General features: G+C 40.5%; 1 protein-coding gene across 2 annotated transcripts; it reads right to left on the bottom strand.

The window, feature by feature from the left end:
- Positions 1-4,725: 4,725 nt before the first annotated feature.
- MS4A3 (membrane spanning 4-domains A3) lies at positions 4,726-21,989 on the bottom strand. 2 transcript variants are annotated; one of them, XM_060177452.1, is made up of 7 exons: positions 21,781-21,989; positions 16,238-16,408; positions 15,441-15,578; positions 11,970-12,026; positions 10,681-10,839; positions 6,998-7,099; positions 4,727-5,865 (listed from the first exon to the last, which is right to left on the bottom strand). In XM_060177452.1, the coding sequence occupies exons 1-7, from the start codon at positions 21,823-21,825 to the stop codon at positions 5,767-5,769; spliced, it is 771 nt and encodes a 256-aa protein (XP_060033435.1). In that variant the 5' UTR covers positions 21,826-21,989; the 3' UTR covers positions 4,727-5,766. The 2 variants fall into 2 exon arrangements, with proteins under 2 accessions (XP_060033436.1, XP_060033435.1); XM_060177453.1 differs by lacking the exon at positions 15,441-15,578 and having other exon boundaries at positions 4,726-5,865.
- Between the last annotated feature and the right edge of the window lie 286 nt (positions 21,990-22,275).

The following is a 22,275-nucleotide window of genomic DNA, read 5'->3' as shown; positions in this document are numbered from 1 at the left end:
GAAACTTGTGGTTTGGGTGGTGGCGCACCAGTACAACGCATATAGTATGGAGTGCAAGGACTCGCCCAAGAATCTGAGTTCGAGCCCCAGCTTCAAACCTGCAGGTGGGAGGGGTTGCTTCACAAGTGGTAACGCAGGTTTCTTTCTTTCTCTCCTCCTGTCTTCCCCTCTCTTCTCAATTTCTCTCTGTCCTATCCAATAAAATGGGAAAAAATGGCTGCCAGGAGCAGTTTATTCAAAGTGCTGGCACTAAATCCCCCGAGATAAGCCTGGAAGAAAAAAAAAAAGAAAAAGAAAAGGCTTGAGTCCTTCGAATGGGCCTATTGGGAACCAACTGATTCAACAGTCTGACTTCTGCTGGCAAGTCTTTCTCCCCAACCTCTGCCTGGGAGTCTGTCTTCCTTTATCCCTTTCACTTTAACTGAATCATCTGCCTTCATTGCTGCTTATGAACTTCCCTCAGTACATGATATTTTGACCCCAAATACAATCAGGATGGGTCTTAAAATGACTTGATCAATGGTTGTCCAATTAAAGCAGCAATTAACACTTTTTGAGACCTGAACCTCACCTTACAGAAACACAGGCATACCCAGTCAGCTCCACACCATTTCCTGTCCCCATTTCCACCAGCATCTTCCTAGTCTTCCCCGCTGTGGAGAGGACCGTGTTCTCTTGTGAACAAACTCAGGGTCCTGGTAGCCAGGCCCTTTCATCTTTCACAGAAGAGGTCATTGAAGCCTGTGACAAAATGACTTGCTTCTGGTGGGGAGGCTATTATCAAGATAAATCTTAGTTGTTCCTCTGCCTGCAAAGAGAAGATAATGAAGCAAACATCCCCCCCCCACCTCCTGCACACACTCACTTATTTCCTCCTTCTGACAGGACTCTCACTTACACAGACGCTACCTCCACTCCCCATCTGACTTCCTCTTAGACAAGCAGTTTCATCTCTCACACACAAGGACGGTTTTTCCCCAAATTCAAAAGAACTCCACTTTCAGATCCCATAAGCACAACCTCTTTCTCTGACTAACTGGTTTTAATTTACTTGTAAAAATCATTATGCATGATTTTTGTACATTATAAACTGGTATTTTCTTGGGGGGGGAACACACAGTATTTTCTGATACTTTGAAAAGAATTAAGGAATCACAGAACTTTTCCCGCACTCTCCTTTTCTCTCCCTTCTACTGCTCAGCATCAATTATAGATTCAGAAATGCGGCTGAGAGGTCAAGAGAGGCTAGGACCAATAACAACCTTTACCATTTTGTTAAAATATTCTTTGGATATTAATTTTAAAAATTTATTTTTTAAAAAAGTTGACAAAGAAAATATTTTTCTCATACAGAAAGGTGAGTATTCCAAAAGACTTGCTTGGCACTAAATAAAAACGTGAAGAGAACACCTTTGTCTGCTCTTTTTTTTTTTAATTTTATTTATTTATTCCCTTTTGTTGCCCTTGTTGTTTTATTGTTGTTGTCGTCGTCGTTGGATAGGACAGAGAGAAACGGAGAGAGGAGGGGAAGACAGAGAGGGGGAGAGAAAGATAGACACCTGCAGACCTGCTTCACCGCCTGTGAAGCGACTCCCCTGCAGGTGGGGAGCTGTGTTCGAACCGGGATCCTTATGCCGGTCCTTGTGCTTTGCGCCACCTGCGCTTCACCCGCTGCGCTACAGCCCGACTCCCCCTCTGTCTGCTCTTTTACATGCCTACAGAAATGTGTGCTGAGAGGACAGCGCAATGGTTACACAAAGTGCCTTTCAGGCCAGAGGCATCAAAGGTATCTCAAGTTCAATTCCCAGCACCACCATTAGCCAGAGATGAGCAGTGTTCTGGTATGTATAAATAAATAAATAAATAAATAAATAAATAAATAAATAAATAAATAAATAATTGGAGGTGGGGAGCAGGCAGTGGCATACCTGGCTAAATGCACACATTACAGTGCACAAGGACCCGGGTTCAAAGCCCTGCTCCCCACCTGAGAGGGGGGAAGCTTCACAAGTGGTGAAGCAGTGCTGCAGGTGTCTCTCTGTCTTTTTCCTTCCTTATCTCTCCCTCCCCTCTCAATTTCTCTCTGTCTCTATCCAATAATAAGCATATAAAAGAAGAACAAAGTGAGGGAAAGAAGGCAGGAAGGAAGAAAGTAAAGAAGGAAAAATGAGAGGCCAGAGAAAGACTCAAGGCTACCTAGGTGCTTAAAATCCCCTTTGAATTAGTTTCTGGAATGCAATTCATCTGCCATCATGGTCTCTGGGACACTGAACTACCAAGGTTAAGGCCTTTTTCTCTGCTTCCATCCTTTCTACCTTTTTGAATGACACAGTTCACAGGGAAAATTTCAGTGTGAAATTAATCTGCTCCCTTGGGACACAGAAACACCTGCTCAATGGAGATGATTGTGAGAGAGCTAGAACCTTAGGCTAGGTGTAAACATCAGCTGTGTTGGTCCTATTATAGATGATGTGGACTTTCTTAAGTTCATTTTTCCTTTCCCTTTGACCTTTCTAGAAGGAAAATTTCTACATTATATATTGTTTATAATATGACACGCCATATATATTATATCCGGTCTTACAAATTATTTCAAAACTTTTAAAATAACGTACCTATTATGTGTTGACTTCTTTTTAGAAACATAATTGCACACTCTAGTACCCAATGAATATACAAATTGCCTATTAGTATTTTCTTATTGACAGCCCTGGAGAAGAACATTACATTTGCTTCCACAGACACCTGTCTCACCTGATGTTCAGTTGAGACTGGTTGCTTTAATAGAGAGATTCCCAGACTACTAGGAACATACCCAAAATAGATACCCTACCCTAAGGTCCCTATTTTCATTGGCTCTATTCATAGGGCTCTATTCAAGGGAATTTCTTACTACCTGTTTACTAAACATTCTGTACTGCCTTATATCTTACTGCCTTTCAGCCACCAAGTTTCAGATGTTACTTGATTCCATCCTGACCTCCCTGGACAGATGACTTCACCAATGTGTCCTGGAACCTCACCTCTCCAGAGCCCTAGGGAAAGATAGAACCAGGCTGGGGGTATGGATCAACCTGCCAATGTCTATGTCCAGCAGAGAAGCAATTACAGAAGTCAGAACTCCTTGCTGTACCCCATAAAGAATTTTGGTCCATACTCCCAGGGGGAGAAATGTTAGAGGGAGATGGCTAAAGGGTTCTGAATCATACTTCCACTGGAACTTGAAATTTTTGTGGCAAGTAGTCTTTGTTTTTGCACCATCACTAAAAAGAAAGAGATTCTGGCGAACAGCTGAAGAAGTCAGGTGCTGTTTTGCTTATCTGAGAGGGAAGAGGAAACAGGAAGTACAACTCAGAGATGATTCCAATCGTAAGTGGAATATAGAGAATTGAAATACATGAAATTGAAAAAATATATATATATATAGTCAACCCATAACTATGATTTTGGGAGAATTGTGGTGGGGATGGGGCTCATAATTTTAGTGGTGAGAGTGCTGTAGAATTATAGCCCTATTATCTTATAATCTTTCAGATCTCTAATAAAATATGTAAATGATTGCCTCAGGAGATGCTTTATGGTGACAAATGATAGATAGATGTTAGACAAATAGACATAGTAGATAAGTAGATTTTAGATAGACAATCGATTTTGAAGCAAAGCAATAATTATTAGGGAAGACTCACTGAACATCTGATAGACTAGGTAGAACAGAGCCAGATACATATTCGGAATAACTGTAGCATCCAGTTTCCACCTTATAAATATGGCGCTTGAAGTCATCAGAGGTTGTTGGAGGAACCACACAGGATGTATGAGAATTTCTGCAATATTTCCTGCCTATCTGACTATAACCCCAGCTGAGTCTTACTAGCAGCAAAAGACCGCCCAAATCAGCATTTTTACCAAGTCAGTGTGGTGCTATTTCACATTCATGTAGCCCAAGGTAGTAGATACCATTAGACCTGCATCACAGGTGAAGAAAAACAGACTACATCTACTGGAAACGGCACCAGGTTCCAGATGCCACCAGGATGCCGGCCAGGCTTCCCTGGACTGAAGACCCCACCAATGTGTCCTGGAGCTCAGCTTCCCCAGAGACACACCCTACTAGGGAAAGAGAGAGGCAGACTGGGAGTATGGACCGACCAGTCAATGTCCATGTTCAGCGGGGAAGCAATTACAGAAGCCAGACCTTCCACCTTCTGCAACCCTCAATGACCCTGGGTCCATACTCCCAGAGGGATAGAGAATGGGAAAGCTATCAGGGGAGGGGGTGGGATATGGAGATTGGGTGGTGGGAATTGTGTGGAGTTGTACCCCTTCTACCCTATGGTTTTGTTAATTTGTCCTTTCTTAAATAAAAATAAATTAAAAAAAGAAAAAGAAAAACAGACCAGAGGGATTCCTGAGCTGCTCAAGTTCACACAGCTAATAGGTGGCAACATCATAATCTGAACCCACATGCACGAGATTTCAGAAGCTTCATTCCTTCTTTGTTTTACCATCTCTTTCTGTTCTCTGAATAAGAAATGCACACCTTGCTCTCATGGGTTCCTTATCTTAACTATGACTGACCACATAATACTGTGAACCTTAGCCTACGACTAAACTAAAACTTGAGAGTTGACCCTCCCACCTCAAAGACAGTAAAAATACATCCTGATTGTGGTGAAAAATCTTTATTATTTTTGCCATACTTATTTCACTGAAGGCTAACCTTTTTTTTTTTCCTGCAGAGAAAAAATAGAGCTGACTCATTTTCCTTTTCATTGGGAATTGAATTTTTGAGAGTACATCTGTGCTCAATTGTGAGAGCAAATAAGTTTCCCCAAACCAGAAATGGTGGACAGTTTTCTAGCCCAAGGAAAGAAGCAACTCACCATCTTACACTGGGCTTCTTATCCCCACCAAAAGAATGACTTAGTTTAATATCTAATCAACCATAGTTTTTTTTCCCAAGAACATGGATGCTAGAGCCCCAGGAACCTGCCATGCTCTTTTCCAATCTGTCAGAATTAATGATTGAGTTTATAGTTTCATAGATGTGTGAATCAATTATATGTGTAATGTCAGTGACTACTAGTCTCATTCCCAGCATATGATTATCATTGGTCACAAGCAGCGCTATCGAGGAAAATGAAGTCACTCCTGCACAAGATGAAACAGGGATCATTCCAGATGCCATATTTGTTTTTTTAAATATTTATTTGTTTATTTATTCCCTTTTGTTGCCCTTGTTGTTTTACTGTTGTAGTTATTATTGTTGTTATTCATGTCGGTGTTGTTGGATAGGACAGAGAGAAATGGAGAGAGGAGGGTCAGACAGAGATAGGGAGAGAAAGATAGACACCTGCAGACCTGCTTCACCGCTTGTGAAGCGACTCCCCTGCAGATACGGAGCTGGGGGCTCGAACTGGGATCCTTACACCAGTCCTTGCACTTTGCGCCACGTGTGCTTAACCTGCTGCGCTACCGCCCGACTCCCACCAGCTGCCATATTTGATTCCTATCAAACAAGGGGTTAGGTTGGTAAGAAGAATGAGAACATTCTGGGAATTACTGTAGAGCAATGGCCATAGAACGACCTAATGCCTAAATCCACAATGCCAAAAGAAGCATGCTTGTCTTTCCAAACTTGGGGCACACTAAGGAAATTTACTGTTAAGACACAAAAGGTTGAGTCAGATGTCCAAGGTGATGAAGTGACAGCAGGAATGAGTTTCATGGGTGCTTGTCCTTCTGAGGGCATCATCAATGGAGCTCTTACTCACTGGAGATGTGAGGTTGAGTGTCTTCATGTTCAGGTTTACCTTCACTGGGAGGCAAGCCTGACCCCACCGCTATGGGGGCTGAGGAATTTGCCTAGAAAATAAAACACCGCCAGCCTTCAAGAATGAAATGATTCCCTCTCTCCTTTCAACTTTTTCTTCTTATCATCGTACTAAGTTTCACTGTGCTCTGAGCTATAATATACATTTAGTCCTCATGGTAAACATCAGAAGCGGGGGGGAGAAGAGTTTTTATTTGAAGAGCTGGGGGAGGCTGGAGAGATAGCTCAGTGGTAAAACATAAGATTACTGTGTATGATGTTGCAGGTTCAATCCCCAACACTGCATAATGTCAGAATTGAGCAGTGTGCTGATCAATCTCTCTCACTCACTCTCTCTTCCTCTCTCCTAAAATTATGACTAAATATTTGTTTTTTTAAATGTTTTATTTCTTTATTTTAATGAGAGAGACACAAAGAGAAGGAGGGCAAGAGAGGGAGAGTGAGAGAGAGGAAGAGACCAGAACACTGCTCAGCTCTGGCTTGAACCTAGGACTTCAAAGTCTCAAGCTTGAAAGTCTTTTGCATAACCGTTATGCTATCTCCCCAGCCCTCAAAACATCTTTAAAAATACTTTCATTTTACAGTTAAGATAAAAAAGATAGAATTTGTTCTTTTTTTTTTTTTGGCCTGGGTATATGGCTAGAAATTCACAAGTTAAAAGGAAGTAAGTCCATGGTTTTTAGACATGTGATGTTAGATACTGTTTCCTTTTGCATCATGTTCATACCAGGATGCTTTTTTTCCCCTATGTTTTCATGTCATCTCCCACACTCATACTATCTCTAATTGTAGGAACCCCTCAATGCACACACACACATTTTAGTCCTTTTTTAAGTTTTTTAAAAAATATTTTTTAATATTTTCTATATTCCCTTTTGTTGCCCTTGTTGCCCTTGTTTTACTGTTGTAGTTATTATGGTTGTTGTTATTGATGTCGTTGTTGCTAGATAGGACAGAGAGAAATGGAGAGAGGAGGGGAAGACAAGAGGGAGAGAGAAAGACAGACACCTACAGACCTGCTTCACCGCCTCTGAAGCAACTCCCCTGCAGGAGGTGGGGAGCCTGGATCCTTACACCCACAGGTCCTTGCGCCTTGTGCCATGTGCGCTAAACCTGCTGCGCTACCGCTGGACTCCCACATTTTAGTCCCTTAAACCAACTCACCTCGTCTGTAATACAGCTACTTGTCTGGCACCACATCACTGAGATTGAGATGGTTACACACAGCTCCAGCAAGCTTAGGATCAGCATCAGAGACACGACACCCTAGAAAATATGATACATCTTATCAAATCCAGTAGAAGCACTTCATAGAAAGAAATGTTAGCAGGAGTTTCCAGTGGAGGGGATGGGGGACACAGAACTCTGGTGGTGGGAACCATACAGAATTATACTCCTATCATCTTATAATCTTTTGAATCAATATTTTGAATAAAATGGTTTAGTATATATTATGATTACTAATAAAAAGTGTAAAAAGGAGAATAGTGTTAGCAGGGAACTAAACTACGTCTTCCTCCTATAAAACAGAAGAAAGTAAGGCATAAATCAAGCTGAAAACACAGAGACCACTACTTAGTATGAGATACAGTCTTGGACTAAAAGCACTGGCAAAAAAAAAAAAAAAAGCATCTCTGGAAAGATGTATATTTGTATATCAGTCCATGAGAAATGGTCATTGGCAGAGGGTAGATAGCATAATGGTTATGCAAACAGACTCTCATATCTGAGGCTCCAATGTTTCAGGTTCAGTCCCTTGCACCACCATAAACCAGAACAGAACAGTGTTCTGGTAAAAAAAAAAAAAAAAAAAAAAAAAAAGAGCAGGGAGTAGGGCGGTAGTGCAGCGGGATAACCGCACATGGCGCAAAGCGCAAGGACCGACGTTAAGGATCCCAGTTCGAGCCCCTGGATCCCTACCTGTTGGAGCATCGCTTCACAAGCAGTGAAGCAAGTCTGCAGGTGTTTGTCTTTCTCTCCCCCTCTCTGTCTTCCCTCCTCTCTCCATTTCTCTCTGTCCTATCTAACAACGACGACATCAACAACAACAATAACTACAACACCAATAAAAAGGGCAACAAAAGGGAAATAAATAAAATATCTTTAAAAAATTAAAAACAAAGAAGTGGTCATGGAAGAAACTAGAGATAGAAATATGACAAAATCACTAATATTTGCCAGTCTGAATAATAGTTCTCTCAGGAGACAGAGTAGATGGTTCAAGAAACTGGACAAAAATGAATCCTTCACTGTTTCATGACTAGTCCTTTGTAGAGTTTTAGACATTTAGTCCATCTCTCGAAACTAAAATGCCAAACTAAAATAATAAGCACAAAATGACTGAACTCATGATACTTTTATAACCACTGAAGTACCTTAAAAGAAGAAAATATAGGGAGTCGGGAGGTAGCAGTGGGTTAAGCGCACGTGGCACAAAGCGCAAGGACCTGCGTCTAAGGATCCCGGTTGGAGCCCCGGCTCCTCACCTGCAGGGGAGTCGCTTCATAGGCGGTGAAGCAGGTCTGCAAGTGTCTGTCTTTCTCTCCCCCTCTCTGCCTGACCCTCCTCTCTCTATTTCTCTCTGTCTTATCTAACAACGATGACAACAACAACAATAGTAAGTACAACAAAATGGAAAATAAATAAATAAAAAGACCTTTTTAAAAAAATTGTTTTAAATAAAAAAAATAGAAGAAGAAAATATAAAGTTGTTCAGGAGGGGAAAAGCCACCAAATTCAGAGAGAAATCAGACCCTGTGATTCATGAAGACAGGTCATTTTTGTAGTTGTAAATGTAATTGTTTCGATTTATATTTGGATGCAATTAACAATTATAAACTCAATATAAACTTAGATCAGATATATATGTATACACACACACACACACACACACACACACATATATATATATATATATATATATATATGCCAACCCATTGGTAGCACACACAACTGTGTGCATATATGTCAACCCATTGGTGGCACACACAACTGTGTGCATATATCACTCAGCACAAAAACCTGGATTTAAGACCCAGCTCCCCACCAGCAGAGGCGAAGCTTCACAAATGGTGAAGCAGGTCTGCAGGTGTCTCTTTCTCTCTCCTCCTTTTTAAAAAAATATTTATTTATTCCCTTTTGTTGCCCTTATTTTATTGTTGTAGTTATTATTGATGTAGTTGTTGTTAGATAGGACAGAGAAAAATGGAGAGATTAGGGGAAAACAGAGGGGGAGAGAAAAATGACACCTGCAGACCTGCTTCACCGCCTGTGAAGCGACTCCCCTGCAGGTGGGGAGCCGGGGCTCGAATCCGGATCCTTACGCTGGTCCTTGTGCTTTGCGCCACCTGCGCTCAACCCGCTGCGCTGCTGCCTGACTCCCCTCTCTCCTTCTTATCTCTCCCTCTCCCTCTTTCCCTTTCCCTTCCCTCCCAATTTATCTATGTCTTATGAAATGAAATATAAAGAAATTGCTGCAAGGAGCAGTGGATTCATAATGTGGGCACTGAGCCCCATATATAACCCAGGTGGTAATAGAGAGAGAGAAAGATCTATGTAAATACATGTAATAAATTTGCATCTAGATAATTACAACATAAAGAAAATGAGGATATAAAGTTTTATGAGTAGCGTCAGTTAATAGAAAGATTAGGACCCAGCATGCACAAAATATTGTATTTACTGTTGAATGTAAAACATTAATTCCCCAATAAAGAAATTTTTTTAAAAAAAGGCTACATGCCGCAGAAAAGCACACAGTAGGGCGGAGCCAAGATGGCGACTTGGAAGCAGTGGCTGGCGTCAGCTCCAACAAGCAGCAGCTTGTGACCAGGGATTCTCTGGATAGGATTCCAGACGCTACCATGATGCCAACCAGACTTCCCTGGACAGACAACCCCACCAATGTGTCCTGGAACTCTGCTTTCCCAGAGCCCTTCCCCACTAGGGAAAGAGAAATACATGCTGGGGGGGGGGGGGGGGGAAGAGAGAGAGAGAGAGAGAAAAGAAAGATTAGGACCCGATAAAAATAGCTTGCAAAAAATCATGGGCATTTGAAGGAAAGCACCAACTCCTAAATTACACTCAGCAGGAGAATGCGTAGACACAATCACAAAGCAATTTGGAAAGGCTAATAAAGAAATTACCTTTGGGGGGCCAGGAGGTGGCACACCTGGTTGAGCGCACATGTTAGAATGTGCAAGGACCTGGGTTCAAGCCCCTCAACCCCATCTGCAGGGGGAAAGCTTTGCAAGTGGTGAGGCAGGGCTGCAGATGTCCCTCTGTCTCTCTCCCTCTCTATCATCACCCTCCCTCTCGATTTCTGACCGTCTCTATCCAATAACGATAATACAAAATTTAAAAAAGACAAATTAAATAAAAAATATATATAAAGAATTTATCTTTGAAAATGCCCTAGTTAAGTAAATACATTCAGAAATAAAATTGGTCAATCTTCCAAGAGTCATTATTTGAAAAATCTCAGATCACAGAGAAAGTTGTGAAGTTCCCAGGTTAGTTTTAGTAATGGAGATATAAATTTAAAACTTTTTCTTTAATCTCTACGGGAAATGTAACAGTCATAGTAATATCAACAATTACATTACTTGTGCTGAAAATTGTTTTAGTTGCTTATCAAAAATTAATTTATGTAAGTCTTATACCAATACCAGGAGTTGACATGATTATTATCCTGAAATCTGAAACACAGAATGGTTATCTTCTCTACCCAATTAATAAGTGATAGAGTCAAGATGCAAATTAAGACATTATGGTACTTGGCATTAATTTTGGATTGTTTGGAATATATATGTATATATTTTTTTAATCAAGCATCATTTTAAACATACATTTGAGGAGAAACCCAAGTAGTTGCATAATTCTGGTGAGGGCGTTGAATGGCAGCTCTTGAATGACTGGTTATAAACTGCAATATTTATCGAGAGGAAAATAAATCCAACTAAGGCCATTGTAGCACTGGCAATGTTCATCCCAAAACTGTTCTGCATCTAAAAAAAAAAGAAAAGAAAGAAGAAAGAAGAAACTTTCCCGTTAACACAAGTAGCATATTCTTCTGTTGTTCTTTATGTGAATATGGCTTAAAGGCTGTTTACACAATTAGCATGATCTTAAATTCTTAGGAAGCAATTGAAGAGCCCCGATGTTATGAAAGCTTATGTTCTAGCAGCAAAGGCAAAGAAAACAATTGACATGCAGGTGGGCTAAAAAAATATTGTCTGCGTGTTAGCTATCGTGCTCAGGCAAATATTTGTAAAGTCATAGGCCCCTTGGAATATGTCTAAAAGAGACTTCCTTGCTTCTTCCAACATGAAGAGTCCAAATATCATCTGTCATACTCTCATTATTAAACAATTTGTTCTGCTTTATATCTTAATGCTTTTCGAGCCCTTGGCTCCCCACCTGCAGAGGAGTCACTTCAGAGGCTGTGAAACAGGTCTGCTGGTGTCTATCTTTCTCTCTCCCCCTCTGCCTTCCCCTTCTCTCTCTATTTCTCTCTGTCCTATCCAACAACAGTGACAGCAATAACAACAATAATAACAACAATGATAAACAACAAGGGTAACAAAAGGGAAAAAATTAAAAAATAATTTAAAAACATAATGTGCTAAAAAAAAAAAAAAAGAAAAACATCTGGTCTCGTAATGAAGCAATTGAACACACCAGCACGATATTCAGGTGAGATCAAGGCTAGCCTGCTTATTTCAGGGCCATGGAGATAAAAAAATTTTTTCAAAGGTGTGAGAATGGGTGGGATCACAAAGGAGTGAGTGGAAAAAGTAACAACAACAAAATGAATACTGGAGCACCCCAATACCTAAAGGTTAAAGAGGGGGGGGAAAGAATTTGGAAAGCAGACTAGAAAGGAGAAACAACTCGGAAAATTGAGAAACATTTTCATAATCTCTGGATTCATCAGTTATTCTATTCTGTTATCCCAGTAATAATATCTCTTCCTCCACGTCATCGTGATGATCTCTCCTATGCATGCCTTAAGAAAAAGGAATCAACTTTCTTGAAATAAGAGTCTTTGTTGGATTCACCCACCCCTACTTTCCTACTACTTGTGGAAAACTTATTTCTACACTTATGGGTATAGGAAATGAGGAAGAACTCTCACCAACATTCTTGTGGGTTTCCTCCCAGCTGCGACAGAGATCGATCCTGAGCTAATAAACTGGAAATAGAAAAATGAAGCAGAAAAGGAATTATTAAATCTCCGCCATTGTTTTTTTTTTCTTGACTCTCCTTTTCTCCAGTGGGTTATCTAGTACAAACTTCTTTCTGAAGTTCACTTCCTAGAACACAAATTTCCATGTGATCTTGCTCATCATTTTATTAAAAATAAAAAATTCGGAGGTTGGGTGGTGGCACACCTGGTTGAGCACATATGTTACAGTGCCCAAGGACCCAAGTTCAAGCCCCTGGTCACACTTGGAGAAGGAAAGCTTCACAAGTGGTGAATCAGGGCTGCAGGTCTCTCTCTCTCTCTCTCTCCCTCACTATTACCACCTTCCCTCTCAATTTCTGGTTGTCTCTATCCAATAAATAAATAAACATAATTAAAACAAAACAAGACAAAAAAAAGCTTGCATGGAAAAAAAAGTTACAAAAAGTTCAGTTTATTTACATTTTGTGTAAACTTATTATTTTTGTCATTTTGCTTTTTGCCTGACACATTATAGGATGTGCCATTACGTACACTGCTGTTGCCATGACACTAATTTTGGTGAACCAGATCCTCCATACATCCACAGGTGTCTCAGAGTTTTCTTTGGCTTTGCTTCCTTTGGGTTTGGTTTTTAGAACTCACAAATCTTACAACCATCTGCCAAGCCACTCCTGTGGTTTGACAGAAAAGTTGCCAAAACCATCTAAAGCAAGGCCTTATTAGTGAAATTTATATTAGTAGTTCTGGCTGTATGAAGAAAGCTGTTTCAAATAATAGTTGGTCTCAGGCTTGAGTCACTTATAGCTTCCTAGTTATGAGCTTATACGCTCTTTTGATTACATTTTGGTTCATGTCCACTCTGAAATTGTACAGAATTAATGATCAAACCCTTCTTTGCCTCCATTTCAAAAGGTGATTTGTAGGGAAGCAAAAAAATCTCTCTCTCTCTCTCTCTCTCTCTCTCTCTCTCTCTCACACACACACACACACACACACACACACACACACCCCAAACATAAGATGTATTACCTCCTACATAAGCCAGGTTCAAGTCTGACCCTCAACACACTGAAATATCAGTCTGCGGAGTCTTTCCCATTCTCTATTCCCTGTCTGTCTGTCTGTCTATCTACCTACCTACCTACTTACCTATCTACCTATCTTTCTGTCTGAAAATACTGACCTGCTGTGAAGACACAGGGATAATAAAAAGTAAAACAAAATGATACAGAGTTTTGAACAAATTATGAGCACTTTTTTTTTGTAAAGGCAATCTGAGTCAGTGATTTTATAAAAAATAATAATAATAGTAAATAAATAAATAAGAAGAAGATGTTTTTAGTTTACCATATTTGGGAGCTACTCTCTTCCCTGATTCAGCTTTCTGGCCCTTTATCCAGCCATGACATCATCTCCCCAGACAATTTTGGGTCCACCTGCATATCAGGTGTCAGACTCAGGCAAAAACTAGTAAAGTCATGGGGCCCCTTGGAATATACCTAAAATAGACCTACTAGCTTTTTCCAAAACAGAGACACTAAATCTTCATCTGCAATATTCCAGCCTTCAGATTCATGATCAGTCAACAGTTTGCATGGCTTTATATGTTAATTCTTTTTTCAGCCACCAGATTCCAGATGCTACCATGATGCCAACCAGACTTCCCTGGACAGTCAACCCCACCAATGTGCCCTGGAAGCTCACCTCCCAGAGCCCCAGCCCACTAGAGAAAGAGAGAGGCAGGCTGGGAGTATGGATTGACCTGCCAATGCCTATGTTCAGCGGGAAAGCAATTACAGAAGCCAGACCTTCCACCTTCTGCATCCCACAATGACCTTGGGTTCATACTCCCAGAGGGATAAAGAATAGGAAAGCTATCAAGGGAGGGGATGGGATACAGAGTTCTGGTGGTAGGAATTATACCCCTCTTATCCTATTATTTTTTCAGTGTTTCTATTTTGTAAATTGAGAGAGAGAGACAGAGAGAGACAGAGAGATACAGAGAGACAGAGAGAGAGAGGTTGTTAGTCCCTGAGCTAGCACTCCTGTAGGGCTCCTGCCTTGCCATGGACCCAGTCAGATCCCATAGGGTCATATGGGAGAACTACAGCACTAAAGGAAACTGGTGTCTCTCCCTCTCTCTGTCCGTCTTTCAGTCTGAAAACATACAAAGTTTGCAGGCACAAGAGCTTGGAGGCAACGCACAAAACAAAAAATAAAATTAAGCCTGCTATCATTTTTCTTCATGTGCCAATTACATAATCTATCCATGATTTTCAGTTAAATGTCATTGTGCTTAGATTTCAAAGAGGCCTCTTTGTTTTTATGCTCATTCTGAGATTGAAATGTGCAAATGTCTCAAAGGTCTAGCACCAGAATCAACAAAAACAAACAAACAAGAAAAGACTGGTTAATAATTAGCTCCATTGACCAAATTTTAAAGAGAAAACATTAGGGAGGTCATTAATGACAAAGCTCAATAAATAAAATTTAAAATCACCTAGATTCAAAGGCTATTGTTCTGATTTCATGTTTGATGATTTTTTTCTCTTTTTTAAAAGTATTTTATTTATACATTTATTGTTGGATAGAGACAGAGAGAAATGAGAGGGGAGAAGGAGAAAGAGAGGAAGAGACAGAGAGACTCCTATAGCCCTACTTCACTGCTTGTGAAACTTTCCCCCTGCAAGTGGGGACCAGGAGCTTGAACCCAGGTCCTTGAGCACTGTAATATGTGCACCTACCAGGTGTACCACCACCTGGCAAGAAGAAGAAGCAGAAGGAGGAGGAGGAGGAGGAGGAGGAGGAGGAGGAGGAGGAGGAGGAGGAGGAGGAGGAGGAGGAGGAGGAGGAGAAGGAGGAGAAGGAGGAGAAGGAGGAGAGAGAGAGAGAGAGAGAGAGAGAGAGAGAGAGAAGATCACACAAGTGATGTCAGGGATAGAACTTGGGACCTCAAGCTTGAGAGCCCAATGCTTTACCTACTGCGCCACCTCCTGGACAGCCCTGATTTCATTTTTGATCCAAATAGGAGAAATGAGACTTGTGAGTTTCAGACAGTATTCTGCACGACAATTTCTGTATCTCCTAAGCCAGGACTCTCTTGGTTGCACAAGGAAATTCACCAATATTCACTTTTCAATCAACTTTCTTTGCATCCAGACATGTACACATGGATATTAAGCCAATGTTTGAGACTTGATTCCTACTCAGCAAACATGATTTCTTCTCATCAGAAAGGTGCTCTGTTTTTAGAATGTGTGTGTGTGTGTGTGTGTGTGTGTGTGTGTGTGTGTACACATCAAGAGTCACAAGTCTAAGCCATAACATGCAACCTGTAAATAACATGAGAATGACACTTTTCTGACACATTTCTAGTGGTAGCTAAGAATTCATCTCTGGTGGGGGTATTTGTATACTCACAAAGATAGCACCCCATATCGGATAGCCTGTGTAAAAGGTAAAGAAAAAGAAGTGTCTGAAGAGAGGAGATTTGTATTGTAAGGAGCCCAGAAGAACACCCAGGGCCAGAATCATTGTTCCAGTCAGGATCTGGATGGCCTGCAAGAAGGAAAAAAGTAATAGTAATTAATATTCACAATGGTTATGGACTAGAGTGCAAGGACTTTGGAAATCTCTCAGAAAAAAAAATATATATATATGTCATTGCTTAAAATGATTAAAACACCAAGTCCAAATTCATGGGGCTATCCTGGGAGACATCTATCCTTGGCTAGAATCAGTTTCAGTAGCAATCCTTCATTTCCCCCTCTCTTCCTACTTCTAGTAGGAAGGCCCACAAGGCTTTTGATTAAATGGCAGGAGAATAAAGGAGATATAATAAAGTAGCCTGAGTCCAGTGAGTGTCTGAGCAAGCTCCAAGGCCATGATAGGATGAAAGCAAACAACATTCTACATATCTTCCTCCTCATTGTGGTAGCTCATTTATTAATTGTTCTATCTTTGTCTTCACTGGTGCTCCATCACTCTGGGCTGACATTTTCAGAGAGAAAGAGATAGGAAAGCACATAGAAAGAGAGTTAGTTTGTCAAGCAGCTCGCCTGAGGCACCCTAGAATTTTCTGGAAGGAGCAACATTACTGACTTAATAATGTATAGCTCAGAAATACCCCCCCCCCCCATATGGCCATAAGCAGTGTTTTCTACATGGAGTTTTTTTTTCTTTCATCTGAACCAGTTGTTTCGTGAGGCCTGACTTACCCCTAGGATTTGCAGTTTGGCCATCTGGTTACTCTGTGATCTGTCCAGAAGTTGGTAGACAGAACTGTTCACCACCTCTTGGTCCACCTGACTTCCTGGGGTACCAGGTGCGGAGTCTGAGCCCTGCTCTGCGTGATCAAAGTCTTGGGAGGCCATTTGGGGTTGCTGATGCTGTCATAGATAGGGGCTCCCAGTGTGGGAGGAGAGAGCATAATGGTTATGCAAACAGACTCTCAGGCCTCAAGTTCCCAGGTCCCAGATTCAGTCCCCTGCACTGCCATAAGCCAGAGCTGAACAGTGCTCTGGCAAAAAATAAAATAAAATAAATTAAAATTTAAAAGTCCAAAGACTTGATTTTCCTCTTTTATCATTAGTTAATATTAATAATAATGTTTTGTTCCTGCTGCTTTCATTAATAAAATTATCAAATACCTGTTGATAAATAATATAATTAATTATGGATACATTCTTAGCAATATAAATGTTTATTATGTGTTTGTATGTGCATAATTTAGTAAATAATAAATAATAACAGCTAATAATAAATAATTTGATAGTAAGTAATAGGCATATTGTTTTATTAGTAACACATTTTAATGTGACACAAAGGCTCAGTTCTCTTTAGAACATCAATACAACTTCACAAACAGAATAGTGTGGGCATACAAATCTTTTATTTTTTTTTTTATTTTCTCTTTTGTTGTCCTTGTTGTTTTTCGCTGTTGTTGTAGTTATTATTGTTATTGATGTTGTCGTTGTTAGATACGACAGAGAGAAATGGAGAGAGGAGGGGAAGACAGAGAGGGGCAGAGAAAGATAGACACCTGCAGACCTGCTTCACCGCTTGTGAAGCGACTCCCCTGCAGGTGGGGAGCCGGGGGCTCAAACCGGGATCCTTATGCCGACCTTGTGCTTTGTACCACCTGCGCTTAACCCTCCGAGCTACAGCCCAACTCCCGAATCTTTTTTTTTTGTTTTGTTTTGCCTCCAGGGCTATGGCTGGGGTTTGGTGCCTGTACTACGAATCCACTGCTCCTGGAGGTTTTTTTTCCCCATATTTTTTCTTATTGGATAGGGCAGAGAGAAACTGAGGAAAGAGGGGAAGAGATATATAGACACCTGCAGACCTGCTTCACTCTTGTGAAGCAACCTCCCTGCAGGTAGGGAACCCGGGACTAGAACGGGGATCCTTGAGCGGGCCCTTGCACTTCGTTAAGTATTACGTGCGCTTAATTCGGTGAGCTACCACCCCACCTCCTATAAAAATCTTTAAGCACTGTTTAATTCTCCCAGAGCATTGGACACTGTCAGATCATTATAATAAACCTGAATGCTTAAATTAACTTTGGAATTATAAAAAAATGCTTCCTTTTTTATTTTTTACCGGCACTGATAGTTTATGTGATTTCTGCATCTGGATAAGCGCTCATAGTTTCCATGAGAAGAAATGTCTTAAGTGAGGAAGATAATTATAGTCTGATGGGGTGGAAAGAAATCATCCCACACCACCCTGGGTTCTTCAGAGACTAGATAAATACCCAAACAAGAATGGGGCAGGTTGATAAGAGAAGAAGTAAAGAGAAAGGTAATAAATGTGTATACACCTCTTGCACACATGAGAGACACCCAGGAATTCTGAATTTCCTCACATGTGACCTTTTAAATAGCTTATCAAAGACGTTGGGAGAATTAATATGGTTATCCTGGGCCAGTGGAGGCACAGAACTTTGGTGGTGAGGATGGCATGGAAATATATTTATATTATCTTATAATCTTGTAAATCACTCTTATGCCACTAATAAAAAATAAAAAAAGAAAGAAAGAGCTTTAAACCAGGGGGGCTTTGGGAAGAATGGTGGGAGCATCAGTTGTGTAAGTTACCAAAGGAGAAAAAAAAAAAAGATACAGACCAAAGTTCACCCTCTCCATAGGAAAAAAAAAAACAAAAAAAACTCTCTCAGGGAAGACTGTCTCACAAGTCACCTCCATCCTGATTCCAGGACCCTTCCCTGTGAAATTAACCTTTCACCAAAGGCACATTTTGGGGGTGGTAGGTTTTTGCTTCTCTACAAGTCACCCTCTAGTAACAGTGATAGATGTCTTTTATTATGCTCTGACTGCTCTGTGCGAGACACCACCTAGTATCTGTGGCTATATTCACACATCCTTCCAGCAGCTTTATGTTGCAATATTACTATTTCCATTTTCAAGGTGAGAAAATTGAGGCATGGGTAGGTTGAATAATTTACCAAATGTATATGCTCATAGATGAGTTCACTATCTACTGGAGACATTGTACTTTAAGGTTCAACATTTTTAAAACAATTATTATTCTGATGAGTATGATAGGAATGATACCTTCCTGGATGGCGATGAATACAGTGAAAAGAATTCGAGCACTTTGAGTGAGCTGAGTTCAAACTGACATTTGTCCAGTTACTACCTGAATGACCTAGTAGGGGTAAACATCAGTTTTCATATCTGTAAAGTGGAAATAGCTTTAGTTTCATGTCCATATTGCAAGTGGTAATGTAACGAGTGCTTAGAGTGGGGCCAGGCAGTGGCGCACCTAGTTAAGCACACACATTACAGTGCATAAGGACCCAGGTTCAAGCCCCTGGTCCCCATCTGCAGGGATAAACCTTTGCAAGTGGTAAAGCAGTGCTGCAGGTCTCTCTCTCTCCCTCCCCCTCTCAATTTTTGTCTCTACAGTAATACATTAAAAAAAAATTTTTTTTTTTTAAATGAGCTCTTAGAGCCATGGAAAGTTGGAAAATCTTGACTTTGTGTCGAAGATCTCCTTTACAAAATTATTTACAAGTAACTTTGTGTTATCTTTATTTATTTATTGAAGAGAGATAGCCAGAAATCAAGAAGGAAGTGGGTGATAGCACAGGATAAAGATGGAGAGACACCTGTGACTGCTCCACCACTCACAAAGCTTTCCCCCTAAAGGTGGGGACTGGGGATATGGTCCCTGGTCCTTGCACACTGTAGTGTGTGTGTTCAACTAGGTACACCACCACCTGGCCCCTCAAAGATTTAATTTTGTTTATTTTATATGCTAAGGTTTCATGAGCAATAGAGAGTGCAAACCGTCATTCTAGTACATCCATACCATGAATCAGACTGGGAGCTTCATGCACACAGTTTCTGTGCACTACCAGTTGAGCTAAAAAATGGTGACTTGTGGGGCCTGGTGGTAGCATATCTGGTTAAGCTGTGCACAAAGACCCTGGTTCAAGACCCTGTTCTCCACCTACAGGGTGAAAGCTTCACGAGTGGTGAAGCTGGGCTACAGGTGTCTCTCTGTCTCTCTTTTTCTCTGTTTCCCCCTCACCTCTTAATTTCTCTCTGTCTCTATCCAATAATAAACAAGTAAATAGATTCTTTTAAAAGAAACAGTGACTTTTAACTTATACTCTGTCCTGTGACATAAACAACTTATAATACTATAAACAAGGCTTACCAAGTCGCCATTTCAATCAACTAAAAGCATATTTTCTAAAACATACAAACTGTAGTTTATCTTGAGCATTGTATTTTCCCAGCACACATTGTCCTCCAAGACGAAATGATAACAAAAATCTCTTGAGATAACAGTTATCTGTCTACCTCTCAAGTGTAGGGAGTATGTGTGGATTCAAGTGTGGAAACAGATTGCTGAGGAGGTGAAGCTCAGAACACATCTGACACTGGTAATTGCCCTTTCACTTTGCACAGAAATTCCTACCAATGCTGATTCTCACATGAATACTAGGATGTACACTTGACTTAAGTATGGATACATATATGACATGACAAGTCACTCTTTCCTCCCGTGTTCAAAATTGGGAATCCAAGAATAAGGGAAAGTAAAAAAAGAAAAATATATATAACAAACTCTGTTTTAATTAATGTCTAGTGGACTTTGTGGTTGCTGTATAATAGAAAATGACTAAATGAAGTCTTCTTTAAATATCTAGCTCAACTCTACTGAGTATCACCTTGCAAATTCCAGGCATAATGTTAAGGCTTATCTATTTATTTGTTTATTCATTAAAGAGAGGTGGAGAGAGAGTGTTGAAACTCAGGACCTCATTCTTGATAACTTGAAAACTTTATCTACTGCACCACTCCCAGGGTAACTCAGGTTGAAAATTTACCCACATGGAAATAAGTATAGATTCTAAATAAAACACTGAATCAAGTATCATGTGGGGTAGATTATAGTGGCCTGTCTATGTCCCCTGCTTCCTTCCTCACCCCTCCTGTTCTCACAGTTCACTTCAGTTTTGTCATGGTTCTATTAATCTAGTAGGAGAATTTTCAAATGCCTTCATCCCTCCTCTGCTATTCCCCTCTTCCTGAAACACACACCACCCAAGATAATGTGTTCTTCCATTTTTTATTAATAGGAAGCCTTTTCCAGTTCTGGCCAGGTCTGGGAGAAACTTTTCTTTTAGTCACTTTCTATATGTCTTCTCTTTCTTTTCTCCTACTTATCAGTCAGTTGATTCCATCCTTATCTATATCTCACAGTCTTCTTAGAATTCCAGGGCCCACTTCAGCATCTTTGATCTGACTGGCACTCAATTGATAAATATTTATGAATAAATGAAATTTTGGTACAGCCTTACATGACCATCCTTTATGGATGATGATAGAAACTATGTTAGTGGAAGTCAGACGGTAGCGCAGCGGGTTAAGTGCATGAGGTGAAAAGCACAAGGACCGGCGTTAAGGATCCCGGTTCGAGCCCTGGGCTCCCCACCTGCAGAGGGGTCTCTTCACAAGCTGTGAAGCAAGTCTGCAGGTGTCTATCTTTGTCTTCTCCCCCTCTCTCCATTTCACTCTGTCCTATCCAAGAACACCGACACCAATAACAACAATAATAACTACAACAATAAAACAATAAGGTCAACAAAAGGGAATAAATAAATAAAAATTTAAAAAAAAACTGTTAGCCAGTGTTGGAGTTTCTCTGTAGGAAGGACATCTATGCTAGACGTGTTATTGAATCTGACATTTAAAAAATAACAGAGGAGTTCAGTAACTTGTTCAAAGCCACTAATTTGAGGAGCTAGAGACCAGAAATGAGTCACTTAACTTCAGAATACCATTTCCCTGCACTGTACCTTTGATATTTTGCAGAAGCTGACTCACTGAATCCCATTGCTCAGATAGGTCTCGACTGTCCCTTTTTATCAGAGCTGATCACCAAGATCTGGATGTAGCCGCCACCTGGATGTAACATAGCTAAGGTGTGTGTGTAACAGAAGAGGAAAGGAAGAAATGCTATCTCATGCGGATGACCATGCCCTTATTTTCCAAAAGAGATAACCATATTATCATGACTAATAATTTTTTTTTTTACCATAGTACCAGATAACAATCAAGTTCTAAGGGGAAGTCGTCCTCATGGCAAATTGCTCAATGCAATACAAAAGTAACCAAACAGAAAACTCTGTAGATACCCCCAAGTAATATGCCCATGAGATGAAACCTCTAATAGAAACTAGAGAAAAGAGGCTTTCTGTAGACAAGGAATTCATAGGGTTTACCTTGAAGGCTTCAGACCTTGGCAGATTCTCTCTCCTCAAGTTCATCTGATCCTAAGTGACACTTCTTAACAGTCACTAACGAGTCTTTTCCGGAAAATGGCAGCCTCTTCTCCCTCAGGCTTAACGTTCCTTTGCCTTACTCAATACTTGAGTGGAGGTAGTGAAGAAGCTTTATTGGATAGCTAGAGGAGTGTACTAACCACATTTCATCTGTGATCCACTGCCACTGAAGTCTTGGTTGATGTTGATGAGGAAGTGGAGAGGAACTGCCTTCTGCCCTTGATATATTGCATCACATATTGATGGACAAAAGAAAAAGAAAGAAGGAAAAAAATATGGGCGATGTCTCATTGGGTCAAGCTGCAAGACTTGAAAATGTAAGTTCTATCCCTGTATCATAATAGCCAAATCAGAGTGTGTACTCGTGTAAAATAAACAAATCCTTTTCATTAAAAATAAATGAAAACATGGACAGATGCGATGGAGAAAGGATTG

The sequence above is a fragment of the Erinaceus europaeus genome, chromosome 17 (assembly GCF_950295315.1).
Source record: "Erinaceus europaeus chromosome 17, mEriEur2.1, whole genome shotgun sequence".
Lineage (NCBI taxonomy): Eukaryota > Metazoa > Chordata > Mammalia > Eulipotyphla > Erinaceidae > Erinaceus > Erinaceus europaeus.
The sequence above is the reverse complement of the archived record's forward strand: the minus strand, read 5'-3'. Positions and strand labels throughout refer to the sequence as shown.